The sequence below is a fragment of the Desmodus rotundus genome, chromosome 1 (genome assembly GCF_022682495.2).
Source record: "Desmodus rotundus isolate HL8 chromosome 1, HLdesRot8A.1, whole genome shotgun sequence".
NCBI lineage: Eukaryota > Metazoa > Chordata > Mammalia > Chiroptera > Phyllostomidae > Desmodus > Desmodus rotundus.
The window spans coordinates 146,583,742-146,600,228 of record NC_071387.1 but is presented as its reverse complement, the minus strand read 5'-3'; the positions used below and the strand labels follow the sequence as shown (position 1 = coordinate 146,600,228).

At 39.6% G+C, this 16,487-nt stretch overlaps 1 protein-coding gene across 3 annotated transcripts in view; it reads left to right on the top strand.

Moving 5' to 3' along the window:
- The window catches only part of MCC (MCC regulator of WNT signaling pathway), a 393,316-nt gene that overhangs the window by 90,751 nt on the left and 286,078 nt on the right, over positions 1–16,487 (top strand). For all 3 annotated transcript variants that reach the window (XM_024563292.3, XM_024563290.3, XM_024563289.4), the window contains exon 3: positions 9,224–9,438. In XM_024563292.3, the coding sequence (XP_024419060.2) occupies positions 9,224–9,438 (215 nt within the window). The remainder of the gene's footprint in view (positions 1–9,223; positions 9,439–16,487) is intronic.

Sequence of the window (16,487 nt, the reverse complement as noted above, 5' to 3'; positions counted from 1 at the left end):
ACTCAGCTACTTGGCCAGGGTTACGAGATTGCCTTTAATTTCAAAAGCTATGTGTGTGTGTGCTTTTTTCCCCTGACACCAAACACATCATTCCAATACTAATTATCTGATTCTCTGCCTTCAAGCAGATGTCTTTCAATTCAACTCTGACACTAATTACCTGAAGTTAGCACAGACCCTACAGGTTAAGGGGTCAATGCCACAAGTCTGCCCCCACTTCAGACACCAGCCACAAACGGGGTTCCTAGACTATCCATAATTCTTCCCAGCTGACCACATATTCAGGTTTTCCACAACACCCTCCTCAAGTTTGATACCTCTGTGAATGACTCACAGAACTCAGAGAAGTGTTGTAATTATTATTATTATTACAGTGTATTATAAAGGGTACAAATGAAGAGCCAGGTGAAGAGGTATACAGGGCAAGGTGCAGAAGGATCCCAAGCACAGGAGCCTCTGTCTGTATGGAGTTGGGATGTACCACCTTTCCAGAACAGGGATGTGTTCACTAACTCAGAAACTCCTGAACTCCATTGTTAGAGGGATTTTTATTGAGGTTTTATTATGTAGGCATGGCTGATTAAATCATTGTCCATTGATGACTGAACTTAATTTCCACCACCTGGGATCCCCGTTCTCCACCAACCTTGAATCTTCTTATTAGTGTACAAAAGATACTCTTATCACTCAGAGAATTCCAAAGATTTTAAGAGCTCTATGCCAGGAACAGAGAGCAATAACCAATGTATATTTTTTATTAGATTACAAAAGCATTGTTAGAAATAGGCTTATATCAAAATGGTAAATGGTTAAATTCACGAGAAAGAACAATTTTAAATTTGGTATATATCAGTAAAAAACCTTAAAATACATAAAGTAAAAATTGACACCTACAAGAGAAATATCCCAATCCACAATCATTATGAAAGATATTAGCATATTTCTCATTAATTACTAGAAAAAGCATACCAAAAAATAAATTAAGGCTCCATAAGATTTGAACAACCCAATTAATAAGCTTGACATAATGGGCATACAAAGCCCAGTCCACCTAACGACTGTACGATATACTTTATTTTCAAGTGTACGTGGAACATTTGTATAAGTTGATCAGGTACAGGCCATAAAGCAAGTCTCAACAAATTTGAAAGGATTGAAATAATGCAAACCATATGTTCTGAATACAATGAACCGATAAATCATTAAGTGCCCAAACCCCATATGATAGGGAATTAAGGAACATACTTTGAAGTAATCTATGGATCTAAGACAAATTTATGAACATTCAAAAATAATTTGAATTGAAAAATTATAAAAATATCAATTGAAATGCAGTACTTAGAGGAAATTTGATTGCTTTCTAAGAATTTAGAAAGAGAACAGCAATATAAATACAAATAAAGTAGAAGAAAGGATAAGGAGAGAAGAAAGGATTATAATGAGGATATAATAAAGTAGAAGAAAGAGAGGAACAATAATTAATGAAATGGAAAACGAGTACACAACATAGAGGCACAGTAAAAGCTGAAGATTTTTTTTAAAGATATATGAAATTGATAACTTCCTGTCAAGAACACTAAAGTAAAAACAGAGATGACACAAATAACTGTTAAAGAAAATAATAAAGATTATTACAAAGCAAGGATTGATTGCTGCATGGGAAAGTTTTACTGCCAAGCAGGCAACCCAGTCAAGCGTGGAATCCAGAACGGCTCTCCAGCAAGAGGTTTGGAGGAAAAGACCACAAATTGTCTTGGCCCTGTGTTAGCAATGCAAAACCATGTGGGTGCTGTTGATTGGCAATATCAGTGTTTGTTGGTTGGGTACACATTGGGCTGACCGAAGGTCACATGCTATGTAGGTATGGCATGTAGCAGGAGGAGGGCATCCAAGGGCCTCCGATGTGCACATGTAGCAACTGAGTCAAGGTTGTGTGATCCAGCCTGTCTGCACTGTTGTTGGCAGGGTAGGTGGCCAAGTCAGGGTTTGTTATAAGCAGTATCAGGAGTGAAAAGGAGACATCCCTACAGATGCTGCAGATATAAATAAAAAGAAAATATTATGAACAGCTTTCTGCCAATATAGTTAAAAATATAGAAGAAATAAGGAAATTTCCAGAAAAAATATCTTACTAACACTGATTCATTAATGAATATAAAGTCTGAATAGTTGTACAACTAAGAATGAAATTAAAAGTAATTTTTAAAATCTTTCTACAAAGAACACTTAGGCCTAGACAGCTTCACTAGCAGGGTCTACCTAGCATTCAAAGAACAAATAATTCCAGTCTTAGAAAGGCTCACATATAACCTTAAAGGCAAAACCTGAAAAGGACAATACAAGAAAGAAAAACTAGAGGCTAATTTTACTTTTGAACAGAGATACAAAATTCTAAGCAATTTTTGCAAGCTCAAATCAATAATATATAAATAAGATCTTACATGTTTTGACTGTTGAATTTGACTTTTGAGTGCAAGCTTGGTTTAACATTTAAAAATTAATACAATCCCAACACATTAAAAAATTAAATGAAACATACCAACTTTCTAGGAATAAAGAATAATATAGTTCTACTTTTTGCTAGGAAGCTGGGGCCAGAACCATTTTTTGTATTCCTGTTTGTGTATTTTTCCCACCTGGCACTTTTCCATTTTGATTAGACTAATTTTCAGCCAAAAAATAAGAGAAGCCCTGTGGGCATGTCACCCAAAGGACACGAGTGATGGTTTCTCATCACAGAGCTCAGGCCCACTTCAGTGTCATCCCGATTCAGCCTGCCATTTATGGCACTTAAAAATTAGGGATTGCCCAGGTCTTGCTGAATACATATCCCATTAATATGCCTTGTAAGGGAAAAATAAATTGATTTAAAATTCAGCCTCTGCCTTTCTAACCAAGAGAGACAATTTTTTTTTTTAAATCTTAAACTCTTGTGGACCATGGACATTACCCTCCTAGCCCCAAACCATCCTCAGGTTCAGGTTAAGTTCTTTGCTCTCATGTCTCTTCATTTTAACACTTTCCCTAAACTGTACTTTGAATTCTTTAGCCCTGAGTCAACCTCTTGCTTTTCATCCTTTGTATATCTAGTTTAGACAAGCCAAGAGAATAGCTGCCAAATACTATTTTTAATTACTTTTTTGAGTTAAAAATGCTTGCCTCAGCTGTGCTTTTATAACTGTATTATTAACTGCCAAAGGGCTCTTTGCCTTTTATATTAAATTTGGTGAACAGAACAATAGAATCTGGAGCTGGAGGAGAATTTTAAAGGCTATTTATTCCAGCTGTCCTTTTGGTTGTCTCTAAACTATCTTCCAGTAAGGGTTCTCAAGCCTGTGCTTAAATACATCAAGGATTGGTGAATGTACTTGTTACAGATGGTGTATTAAGCAATATCCACTAATGATGATGATGTTGATAAGCACATTTTGGTAAGAAAAATACATTTCTTCATATCATTCTTTCTTGTCACATAGCATCAGTCTTGAGGTGAAGGGGGAAAAGGAGTTCATTTCAAAATACGCCTTCCACTCTATTCCCAATGTTTCACTAAATTCAGTAACCCTATATAGGATACAGGTAACCACTTCCTGAAAATAGCCACCAAAGGTCAATGAAATGACTTATCATTTGGAAGATGATATTATTTACCTCCCTCTAATTCGAAAGCTTTGAATTGCTTTTCCTTCCCCCCACCCCAGGAAAAGGATAGGTAGGGTCTATTGACTATCCTTTTCCACCCAATTTTCCTTGTGACCACAGTCACAGATTTTAAGAAAATTGGCCTGTGTTTGCAATGTAATTTTTGCTGGAATAAGCTAGAGGTCCTCCTGGGAGCTAGGCTTCTGAATTTTGTACCAAGCATTGACATTAATAAATGACTAAAGACTCATATGGTGATTCTGCTTTGAACTAAACGATTTACTGCTGCTTCTGTTGATGTCAGTATTATCTAGAAATAGTAAATGTGCTATGACAGGGAAGGCTGACACCTGGCAGCCAATTTGTTCAAATTCTCCCATGCTTCTTTTTATTGGTGCTGTACTTCTAAATTCAGAATGGTAGCTGCTTCTGGTGTTGTGGAAGGAGTATTTTCTCTCTTGCCACTGAGGGTAGTAAATTCAGCAATGTTATCTAAACAGCCCACATAAGTGAAAGATTAACGATCACTAAATTAAGACAGTGCTATAAAATACCATTAATCCAAGTCTCGGGACCCCCAAGCACTCTGCATTATCATCTGCCTGTGATGTGATGAGATGCCCCAGCATTCAGATGAACGATGGACAAGCAAGAACTGGAGGTGGAAAACAGGGGTGGTTAGGGTGGCCAGAACACAGACCTGATGTATTAATCATACCTGTTCTGCTTTGAGCAGCTGCTGCTGTCGCTGCTGGCCATTGGTTTGGGGGGATAAGAATTAGCCAAGTAGAATAGGGCAGCAAAGTCCATTAAACCCAATAAGCAAAGCCTTTGACTTACGAATGGAATATTCCATAGTTGGAGACACATACCTTTGTTCCTGACCTAACAGGCTGTTTTCATTGTCTTTAATTAACACTGATATTAAGTACAAAGTATGGATGAAACTTCAGCTACTGGTTAAGTGCCAGGGGTGTGTATTTTTTTTTAAGAATTGGTAATTTTAAGATAACTTTCAGAAGCTGGGAAAGAGAATACATTTCCCCCATATATTTGTTCCCTGTTAAGTTGTCCAAAATGGGTTTCAAATAACTAAAACTGTGAGGTATGACCAGATAGTTGCTAACAAGTGTTGATGAGTTCATCCTATGCCAGGCATTGTCTAGTATGTTCTATGTATTTTAATCTTACTTAATTCTTACAACATCTCTATGAAGTGTATGTTATTGTTCCCATTTTAAAGATGAGAAAACCGAAGCTTAGATTAAAATAACTTACTTCAGGTCACATAGCTGGTCATGGTGACTCTTGATTTTTTTTTTTTTTAACGTTGTTGCAGAGTGTCTTCCAATCACCAGCTATGGAGCAAGCGGGGAATGGAATGGGTACCTCTGCCAGGCTTCCCTCCCATCTCCGAAGCTGGTGACTCTTGATTTGACCCCAAGTGATCTGACTACAGAACCCCAGCTCTTAACCACTATTCTGGGCAAACGAGCAATGTCTACAAAATTACGCTGAAAGAGAAAAAATGTCCTCTTCTAAAAATGGAAAAAATTATTTAGTCATTCATAGGCCATGGGTAGGACCGAGTAAGATATGTAAGACGCTTAGAACAGTGCCTGTCTCCCTAGTGTCTTTGAAAAGATGGTAGGTATCGTGACTGTTGTTACTATCTTTTAGGTGAAGTTCACGTGTTCTGTATGCTTCAGCTTGCCTTATTTTCATAGGGGGCTTGCCCCCTGGGAAGGTGGCGTAGTGCCTTTGGTGAATAAGCACAGTAATTGCAAGCGTTGGAGCCAAACCCGGGTGGCACTTTGAAGATGGGATTAAAGCACTAGCATGTAGCTGCCAAGTACCCAGCAGAGCTGGGATCTCGGTGTTTGGCAGATTTTCTACTCCAGCATTCTCTCTGAAAGCAAGATTTTCCCAGTGATGTATTTTATGAACATGTCAAAATGCCACATGTTTCCTGTACTTTTCTGATAAGCAAAACATTTAGAATCTGTGCTCTGTCACTTTTAAATGCTAAACATTTTGGTTTAAAAAAATGAATGCACCTCACCTCTTCAGAGCACCCTGCAGGTTTGTAGTTGCAGAAATTATGACTTCCTTTGCTTCTGAGTGTGCAGAGAGCTCGAGGCCAGGGCGTGACCTGGCCTTTGGTATTTAAAGGATGCCATGCAGTCAGTTTCCTCACTGGCTTGGAAAACAACTGCTCGGTGGTTATTATGGATGGAGCGTGTGTGTTCCCTTAACTTTGTATGTTAAAGTACTAAACCCCAATGTGTTGGTATTTGGAGGTGGGGATATTGGGAGGTAATTAGAATTAGGTGACGTCATGATGATGGGGCCCTCATGATAGGATTGGTGTCTTTAATTTTTTTAAATATTTTATTTATTTATTTTTAGAGAGAGGAGAAGGGAAGGAGAAAGAGAGGGAGAAAAACATTGATATGCAAGAGATACATCAATTGGTTGCCTCTCACATGTTCCCTAACTGGGGACCTGTCCCAAAACCCAGGCATGTGCCCTGACTGGGAATCAAACCAGTGACCTTTCAGTTCGCAGGCTGGCGCTCAATCCACTGAGCCACACCAGCCAGGGCAGGATTACTGTCTTCATTAGAAGAGACACCAAAGAGCCTAGTGGGCATGCGGGACAGTAGAACTGGAATGGTTTCCAGCAAGCACAGCCATCCCCCTAGGGTCACAGGCTTTTATTTATTTATTTATTTATTTTTGAGGTTAGTGAGGGAGTTAAGAGAGGCTGGCAAGAGGCTGCATATGAGCCTGGAAACATCAGTACCATCATGCTTCAAAGATCAAAAGGAAGATGGAAGGTGATAACCAGACCTACATTTCTGACATTTTTCAGTGAGCTCATCCCAATTAAATGACAAATTTTTGCCTCAGGAATGTTGGTTTTTATTCAGGAGAAGTCTGGTATGAAGACAGATTAAAACAGAGTAATGGAATAGTCTACTATATTTTTTAAAAAATGAACTTCCCTGTTTGGGGTCCATTTATATGGATGCTAATAGGATTTGACTTGGCTCCTTAACAGAATATTTGAGTTCTTCAGCATCACTTCAGCCAAAATTGTTAGGGTAATAGTGTCAGGGCCTTTTGATCTTGCTGACTAACCTGGAGCTTGGCTAACCTGATAATATGACTCTGCCAGAAACTGTGGCTAGGTCTGTTAATAAAGCATAATAAATTCAAATGAAGCTTCCTTGGGTTGTCTATCCCAGAACTGTTGTATTTTATTATTTGAAAATGAGGTTCCCTGTTTGTATACTGAAAAAGTTCAAGTGCGTAATTTATTTTGATTTTCAAAATTAATTTCCATGTTGCTTTTTCCCACTTAAGAAATGAAACCCTATAGTACTACAACCATGGATAATTCAGCAATCCATTCAGATAATGGATTTTAAATGCCTGACATGTCACAGGCCGTGTACAAGGTACTGGGGATACTGTGTGAAACATAAAAGGCAAGGGCCCAACTCTGTGCTTATTTGTCTTATATATGAGATAGAAGGCCATCTGTGATTCAACCCATTTTTCACCTTTGACCTCGATCAGTCTTCTCATGTTGCTCGGGCCAGGACAGACAATGTGAGGCAGCTCGGCAGATGACAGACACCATTCAAAGTAGCAGGGGGACAAAGGACTGGCATTGTGTAGTCTGTGTTGACAGAAAGCAAAACCACCCTTGCAATACAGTTGACAAGCTTTCATATTAAAATAAACCTTGAGCATTTGCAAACAGAATGACAGACCTGTCGGCATGGACACAAAACCAGGTCACCCCTACTGTGCAGCACCCTACAAGAGGAGTGTTGGGTCAGACCGACTGAAGATCAGCAGAACCTGAACAGTCCAGGGGGACCGTCTGAAGTGGTCCCAGACAAGACAGTTTCCAAATCAAATTGATTCAATTCACCAATACCAGTAAGGGGAGATTGGAAATTTATATCAGAACCTACTGCACATAATTTGCAGTTTACTGTATATACTTATACTCAGGTAAATTATATAATGATCTGTGTATGTTCTCATTTCATAGTACAAATTGCCTCATTTTAATGAGTCCCTTTTTTTGTCATTAAAAGTCACGTATCAGGGAGAACACTTTGTAAAGTATATGAGTGTCTAACCACTATGCTCTACACCTGAAACTAATACAAAATAAATGGAATGTAAACTGTAATTGAAAAATAAAATTTAATGATCTCTTCCCCCCAAAAGCTGTGTTTTAAAGACTCACCAAAATGAAAACTCCGCGGGCAGGGACCACAACTTACCAATCTCACCACTATACCCACAGCACCAAGCACAGTGACGGTGCACACACCTTTGTCACATTTTCTGGCTGCTCAGACCTTCTGACATCGTGTTTAGAAAAGGTCTCTCCTTGCACATCCCAAGGTGGCAGCCAGAAAACAAGTTTCCTAGCCTCTCTTGCAGCCGAGGGGCATGTGATCCAGGCTCCACTATCTGTATCCACAAGGACTTCTATTCAGTAGCCAGCAACACAAGGCGCAGGCCTTACCCGAAACCTTTTTTTGAAGCAGAAGTGAGGACTGGAGCATCAGGCTTTCTCCTTCAGTGAGCTTTCCCTAAACATTCCCCACGCATCTCCAGGAGGCTGGGTTATATACCTATTCTCTTGGTTACTTTTTTATTGCACTTTCCCATTGTATTATAATTATTAGCATATTTTATTAGGTTGCAATCTGCTGTAATATTTAAGGGATACTAGCTGCTCTCACAAACAAACCAAAATTATACAGTGAATCAAACACAAAAGAAGTTTCCTCTCCTGATCGTATAAAGTCAAAACAGGGTGCCTGGGATCAGCAGACAGCCCTGCTATAAGGAGATAAGTCAGGGGTCCTGACATCTTCCATCTGTGGCTTCACCATCTGTACCACATGGCTTCCCAGGGCGCCGTGCCCATTTGAACAAGGCCTGAAGGCAAAGGGCATGGAGAATCACACACTGGGGGGTTTATGAGCCAGGCCCTGAAATGGTCCTTACCGCTTATATGCACGTTCTATGGCTCAGAGCTCAACCACATGGCTACCCCTCACTGGCAGATACAGTCTAGCTTCCTACAGCCCCTTCCAGGTGAGAGTACATTGACAACAGAAAATTATGATAAAAGTGTCATATGTTAACTTTCTATCTTTTCACTTGCTTCTTTCCTCCTCAGCTAGAAAAGGAATTACAGTCAGAAGCCTCATCATACAGTAACCCTATGTAAATTACAGACAGATGTGGCTCTGACCTGGCTTCCCTTTTCTTGGCTCTCCGGTGCTTTTGTGCTAAACATTTCTGTTTGTGGGGGCACATATTCATCAGATAGTTGTTTCTGAATGCTTTGCCTAAAACTGCTTTTTATCTCTGGGCTCCCCATGTGTTAATTTGAAAGAGAAAGTACTTAGCATGCAGCCTGGGCACCACATGTGTTCCAACTAGCTGGCACAAGGAAGCATTAGGAGGTTCCAAATCATTGCCTACTGGCCACCCACGGGCTAATGAAGAAAGCATCTTTTTCTTTTCCCTGCTTCTCCTAGGCGCCTTATCAGCAGCCAGGGAGAGCTGGGAATACGACTCGGGTGCCAGAGACCTCCACAGCCCAGACCTTCAGAGTCAGTCGGCCCTACAGAAGCTTCTCGAGTATGGTGGGAGCTCTTCGCACCAGCAGGCTGCTGCCCTCCACAAACTGCTCACACAGGCCCCTCGTTTTGGCAGCTCTGTAGGGGGAAGCTATCTAGAACTGGCCAACACGGTGAGTACGTTCTGGTTCACAGAACACGTCTTCAGGCCTGTGTGTATTTCCAATGCAAATACTTCAATTTTGAGCTCCAGGGGACATGTTGGATATTGTCATTTTTATTTAATACGCATTGTACTGATTCCAGCGTTGCCAATAATGTTAAATGCTCCAAATACTTATGGTTGGTGACTTCACTCGTTATTAAGCAAGAAAAGAATGGGCTCCTAAAGTGTTTTTGGTCTCTAACTTAGACTTCATTACTAGAATATCAGTAATAGCTTTTCCACAACTAGAATACTTCTGTGTTACCAGACATTACAAATTAATAGTATATAATCCTTTCCGTTCTCTAATTTGGGCTTTCCTCATTTGAAAACCAAAGAGGACAGTAGGTTTGATTTTGTTCCTGCTTGTACTTTTAAAATATTTTCTGTTGAAAACTATGGCACAACTAAGGATGCAATTTTGCTTAGTTTAACCTTCCCTTTTACTTTAGGATGAACCATTACCACGATGGCCCCTGGGTGGAAAGCCGCTGTGTTCCCTTCTGAGTTAGCTCTGCAGAATGAGGGTGGGTGGCTGGTGGCCTGGACCGTTTCGAGTGACGTGCAGTCAGTTTATAAGCTGAGATTGCTGTCCAATCATTGTGGGAAAGGTTCATAAACCTACCTTGCTGCTTGACATTGAAGTTTGAATGGTGGAATAAGTATCTTAACAACTTCACTTACGTATATTTACGGTCTGTTTTGCTGTAGAACAGTGGTTCTCAGATGTTTTGTGTTTGAGGAACATTTTCTAATGCAGACGTCTTTGAGTCATATCTGAAGGAACTAACAATTCCATGTAAGCCAGCAATAATTAAAATACAATCATTAGACAAATCCCAATTAAAGAACATTTTATAAAACACCTGACCAGCACTCCTTGAAACTGGCAAGGACATCAAGAGCAAGAAAAGTCTGAGAAAGAGAAACTGGCACAGCTAACAGGAGCCTAGGAAGGTGTGGCAACCAAATGCAATGTGGTCCCTGAGTGGGACGCGCGGTACAAACTAAGGAAACCTGAATAAATTTTGGACTTTACTAATAATGTGTCTACGTTGGTTCATTAATTGTGTCAACTATACCATAATAATGTCAGATGTTAATAATAGGGGAAACTGGTGTGAGGTATATGAGAATTCTCTATCCTATTTTGGCAACTTTTTTGTAAACCTAACACTATTATAAAATTTAAAGTGTGTTAAAAACACGCACACATACAATTACTACTGGGGTATGCCTATGTCTCATGTAATCTGTAAAAGCACCCATGTTTATTGCACTGTCTGTCACTGGGTCACCCTTGAAGGACATTCTTGCACAGTTTAAGTAGAACCATTAACTATCCTGACCTTGCCTTGCTCAGGAGATGAGGCAAACATCACTAAATATGTCATCTTCCTCGGGCATGGGCTCGGACTTAGGCTGTGCTGTTACACATAATTTGCAGCAAGTTGGACTTTCCTCTGGGCTATATCAGCTCTGCCTTTTTCAAAACAAATGTGCAAGAGCAGTGTGGGTTATAGCAAGAACCAATTCATCAAATTTATTTTGATCAAAGTTGACATTCATCAAAACACATTGATCAAAATTTAGTGGCACCTGCTGTGACACATTCAGGTTCCACGGCCCACGAGTTTTCAGCAGCAAACCTACTGTTGAAAACTGTAGGAGTTGGCTACTTCCTACCTCTGTGGCTTCTTGGTTCTTAGCCTTTTTCAGTAACCTCTTGGGTTTCATTCTGTTCTTCCACCTCTCCTGGTCAGAGGCCAGCTCACCCCCTGCTTCCCAGAGCCAGGTTCTCTGTGTGTGTCATTGGTGAAGCTTGGGGACTGATGTAACTGCCTGAGATGACCTCTATAAAAGCTAGTGTAAGAAACAATCTTAAAGTCAAGCACCCAGCTTCGGCAGGAGTGTTCATGTTACTAAAATTCATGAACTACATACACACTTAGAGTTTGCACACTTTTCTGTATATATGCCTATAAAAGTTTATGACAAGCACATCGTCAGTGATGGTGACTGTTCATTGGAATATAATGAATAAGTAAAAAGAAAAAAATAGCTACAACTCCACAAAGAAATAAAGATTGTTGTACATACTCACTTAAAATGGTCCCTTGGTGAGAACAAGACTATAAGTGCAAATACAGGCATTGAAGTCCTGTGATGGCTATTACATTATTTATTTTTTCACTGAAATGTAAATACTATTTACATTTGCAGACCCTTGATAACATGTTGGACCCTGTGGGAGAGTGCATTGTGAGCCCCACTTCTTCACCCTTCTGGTATTTTCATCATCTGTCATGTGACTGATGTCGGAGTCCCCCTGTCAAATGTGAGAAGTAGTAAATGATTGTTGTGTGATTGTACTTAGGGTGGTTTGTTTCATAGCAACAGCTGATGCAGGGTCTGCTCCAAGGGGCCCACGGAGCCCGGTTTGAGAAACATATTCCTTATCAGTGGCCAAAGAAAGCAAATAACCTCTCTAGACTGCACACTTGGGCAATGCCTTCACTTATATACCCACATGAAAAATAATTTATGTTCCTTCTAAACCAACTGCTAAACTAATAAAATTAAGTTCTGTTCTTTTTTTTTTTTTTAACTTTTAAGAGCAAGAGGCATTTTATCAGTGCTTAGTTTGGAGACAGAATGCACATATTAATTCACACAGGAAAAGTTTAACATAAAATTTTATTAAGTAGTAGCAGGGGGTCACCTACTAAGAAGGAAAGAAAACTCTAATGAATACAAGAGTAGAAAATGTGAAAGCAACCACTCCCTCTAATGTGGAGACACGGTACCTAAGGAAGAAACAGACGTAGAAGAGGGCCCTCTCCTCACCAGACCACATGGAAAGGGACCCACTGGGCGGCAGAGAGGTCCCCTGAGATGCCACAGGCCAGGGCTGGAGGACAGGAAACCAGCCCTCTGGAATGTCAGCCCAACTTGCTAGGATGCCACCCACTGGGGAGTCTGCTTGACTCACTGAGCATCACTAAGAAAAGGGCCCACCGAGGTGCCCGAGGGAATTCCCTGGGAAGCTGCCTGCTGCAGTGGTGGCAAAACCCGCCGAGAAGTCTCCCAAATGGTGCCACTGAAAATCCCTAGGGGTGAGCATCACTGGATGTCCTGGGCTGCTGGCTTCCACCCACCACAGGAGCAAACTGGCCAGCACAACAGAACTGGGATGATAATTCCCTTCTCCTCCAGTGTCCCTCCTATGTTTCAGGGAAGAGTACAAGAAATTATATTGTTATGGAATCTGAGTAGTGACATATTTAAGTATTATAAAATATAAAACATAACCAAGTTTTATTTTCTAGCTACCACACTGACAAATTGCTGAACAAAATGTCAGTTTCTTGATAGATCCCTTTCCCTCATGCTACTTATTTTTTTAAAGTATTCATCATCAACCTTTAAACTTTTTAAAAAGATTTTATTTATTTATTTTTAGAAAGAAGGGAAGGGAGGGAGAAAGAGAGGGAGAGAAACATCGATGTGTGGTTGCCTTTCATGTGCTCCCAACTGGGGACCCAGCCTGCATCCCAGGCATGTGCCCTGACTGGGAATTGAACTGGCGACCTTTTGGTTCACAGGTCGGCACTCAATCCAGTGAGCCACACCAGCCAGGGCTCAACTTTTTAAGTTTTTATTAATAAAAGAATTAATTGATGTTAATTAAATGCAGTTATGCTATAAAAGAAGTCATGCACAAGATATAAAGTAGTTGAACCAATACAGAAAGTTGATGAAAAGTTAGTCATTATTCATCTCCCCATCTCTCCTTGTTTAAAAGGCCTTCATCATTTTTTTGATCATCCCTGAATTTTTGATGCATCCCTGAATTTCTTGGATTTTTAAAAATTGTTTATTGATTGATTTTAAAAGGAGAGGGGAAGAAAAAAGAAACACTGATTTGTTGTTCCATATATTTACGCATTCATTGGTTGATTCTTTTATGTGCCGCAACTGGGGACCGAACCCGCAACCTTGGCTTATCTGGACAATGCTCCAACCAACTGAGCCACCCAGCCAGGGCTCCCTGAATCGTTTTTAATATAGGGAACTTTCTATTTCTCCTTTTGTAATTTTAAGACGCTACAATAATTATGGTACTTGTCAGACTTGGGATTACGATATTGAAATCTTTGGTCAAGAGGATGTGCCCTGACTTCACAACAAGAGCGGTGCTGTTCTGGGAGCACTCTTCTGGGTGTTGTTCAAAATTAAGGGGAAGAAATTATTAAGCATGGGGCATGCTTATTACCCTTTACACTTTCATAGAATTGGGGCAATACAAATAAAATACTGCATTTTTTAGAGTGGCTACAGAAGGCCCTAGAATATGGTGTGAATAAAAATTTTTCAGAATCTCAAATTGTCACTTCCAAGTGATTGAAGCTGAACTTCAATAAATAAATAAATTTGGTTAGATAGAGACACACACATTTGGCTTTGTGGTGTTAGTCATCTGAAATGCCAGCTGTCTCTGGGGAAATGCACTGGTTCGTGAGTTTTCCCTGTTATTTCAAATGATGACATGGACTTATTGCCACACAGGTGAGGACAGTGGTTGTCTGCTTTCTGCACCCCGAGCTCAAGGCCAGCTTCCTTTACAGTCCTGTGGACAAGCTGGCTCCAGTTTGGCCCATTTTCTGATTTAATTGCATGCTTACAGTTTTGTTTTGATTTTTTTGAAAAAGTGATTTACATTTTTAAAGAAGCAAAAGAAACATAGTTATGAGTTGTGGCAATGAGAGGAAGTGAATTAAAAAAAACAGACATAGCAAGTTTTGCAACTCTATTTATCCAATAGTCCAAGCACCCTTTGTTCTTTAGGCTATAACATCTGAGTGCTGGAATTTGAATTAAAGTGGTGCCTCTTGCCACACAAATCTCTATGATCATAATTATTAATACAATTCATCATTAATTGAATTTTATTTGATGCAGAGTCCATAGTTATATTACTTTAGGAAACATGTCAAATCTACACATTTCAGCCAATTCAGAAAAAACTTTAAAACGTGTGCCAATAAATAAGGAGTATGTGTACTAGTGGCAAGATAGATCAGCATCTTTTTTTTTGGTTTAACCATTTGACCAACTTTATAAAAACAGTTATTAAAAAGTCTTCACAAATACTTTTTGATATCTAAAATACTCTTCAGTCATAAATTTGAGATGAAGTTCTGACATCCTATTGAAATGACAATACGCTTTTTGGGACAAACTTTAAATTTGATGGTAGTTTTCTTTATTTGTAAAAATGAATATGCTCTTCAAGGATTGATTGTTGCTGTTACTATTATTGCTATTATTAGTGTAAAATCTGCAATTACAGGCTGTACAGTTAACTGACTGGATTTTTAGGGGAGAGGCTCCCTGTTCCTTTTGCCCCCTCTGCTCCTCATTTACCTTGTTTCCTCTGTGTCTTTGTCACAAATGGAAGAACTGAATAACGTGCGTAATGGCCAGAGGAGTCTCCTTCTTTCTCCCCTGTAATCTATTCAGATTGTGAAGAGGTAATATGACTCTCCTTACCAACAAATTATCATCAATCAGACATACAAAAGGCAGACATACCTTTTGAAGCTTTTAATCTTGGCAATGAACGTAATACCTGCATAATACATATTTGTGCTACAGGAGGACAATGGATCCCAGATATTGCAATTTCATGGACTGGTTACATTTCAAAAGATTGAAACTTGCCAATTTTTTATGTTGCCAAAAATTGAAAGCCAATCTACTTACTATCTAATATCACCACCATTTCATGAAAGAAAGGATTTTTTTGGCACCAAAAGTAGGTAGGTATCTCTAAGTAAGTAAATAAATGAAAAAAACAAAACAAAAACTTCATGAAAGAATTCACATTTGCTTTTGTTTCTCACATTTCTCCAGTTCCTGATGGGAACCCTGGCATGCAGGAAGCCCTGTAGCTGAATAACAAAGGATGTGGATTTTAGCAACATACACTATGTTTATGCTCTTTTCTCTGGCTTTGGACGAGTCACTTAACCTCTTCCAGCCTCTGCATTCTCCTGAAATAGGAATAATAGTACATCCGTCATGTGGTTGTCATGGGAATAAAACAAGACAATGCAGAGAAAGTGCTGAATCCAGTGCCTCGAGCAAGCGGATGTCCAGTAAATAACGCGGTTGCTAGTGCTGTTTCCCTGATCTAAGCATCAAAAGCAAATCTTGGGAGTTCCTTACAACTGGATATATTTGGGGTAGAATTTGGAGACACAAACTTTAACAATTATTAAGAAATGGGATTGCTCAAGCACATTTCAAGATCTTTACCGAGCAGTTTTTTATGAGCTAGGAGCTGTCTCAAAGATGTTGTCATCAAAAATTATGCTGAGTAATCTTGTATGGAGAATTCATTTGGGAATACCAGATCATGAAAAAGGATAATAATTCCTACCTAGAGATGAAAGGTTCTTAAAAAACCTTTGTCTAACCTCTCCACTTAAAAGATGGGTATATAGAGGCCCACATCAAAATATCTGCCTAAAGTCATACAGGGAGAAGCAGGGAAACTGAGGTTAGAAGGTGGGTTTCCTGACATACCTCATGCCACTGCCCTGGACTGGGCGATGTCCCTCATTGTTACAAAGAGAAGGGACAGCTGCTGGCGGGAAATGAGGACCCCTGTGTCCTCCTGTTAAGGTCTTTGTGGTAGGACTCTGGGTCTCTTTTCTGTTCTGCTGGGTAGTACTGGGTTGCTGTTCTCTTGTCCTCTAATCCCCTCTGCAGAGCTAATGTTCAGCCATGACACCTCAGTACAGGTGATCATTTGTCAAAATGTTCGGTTGGCCAAAAAGTCCATTATGTTTTTCCTATAAGATGACTCTAGTAGTGCTTAGTTGTCTTTAACGTCATTAAAAACAATTGTTAGATTGTATTGCAACAGCTGTCATATCGACATACATTTTTAAAGAACTTAACAAAGTTGGTGAATTTTTGTGCAGCCATTTTAATATTGAAGATGTAAGA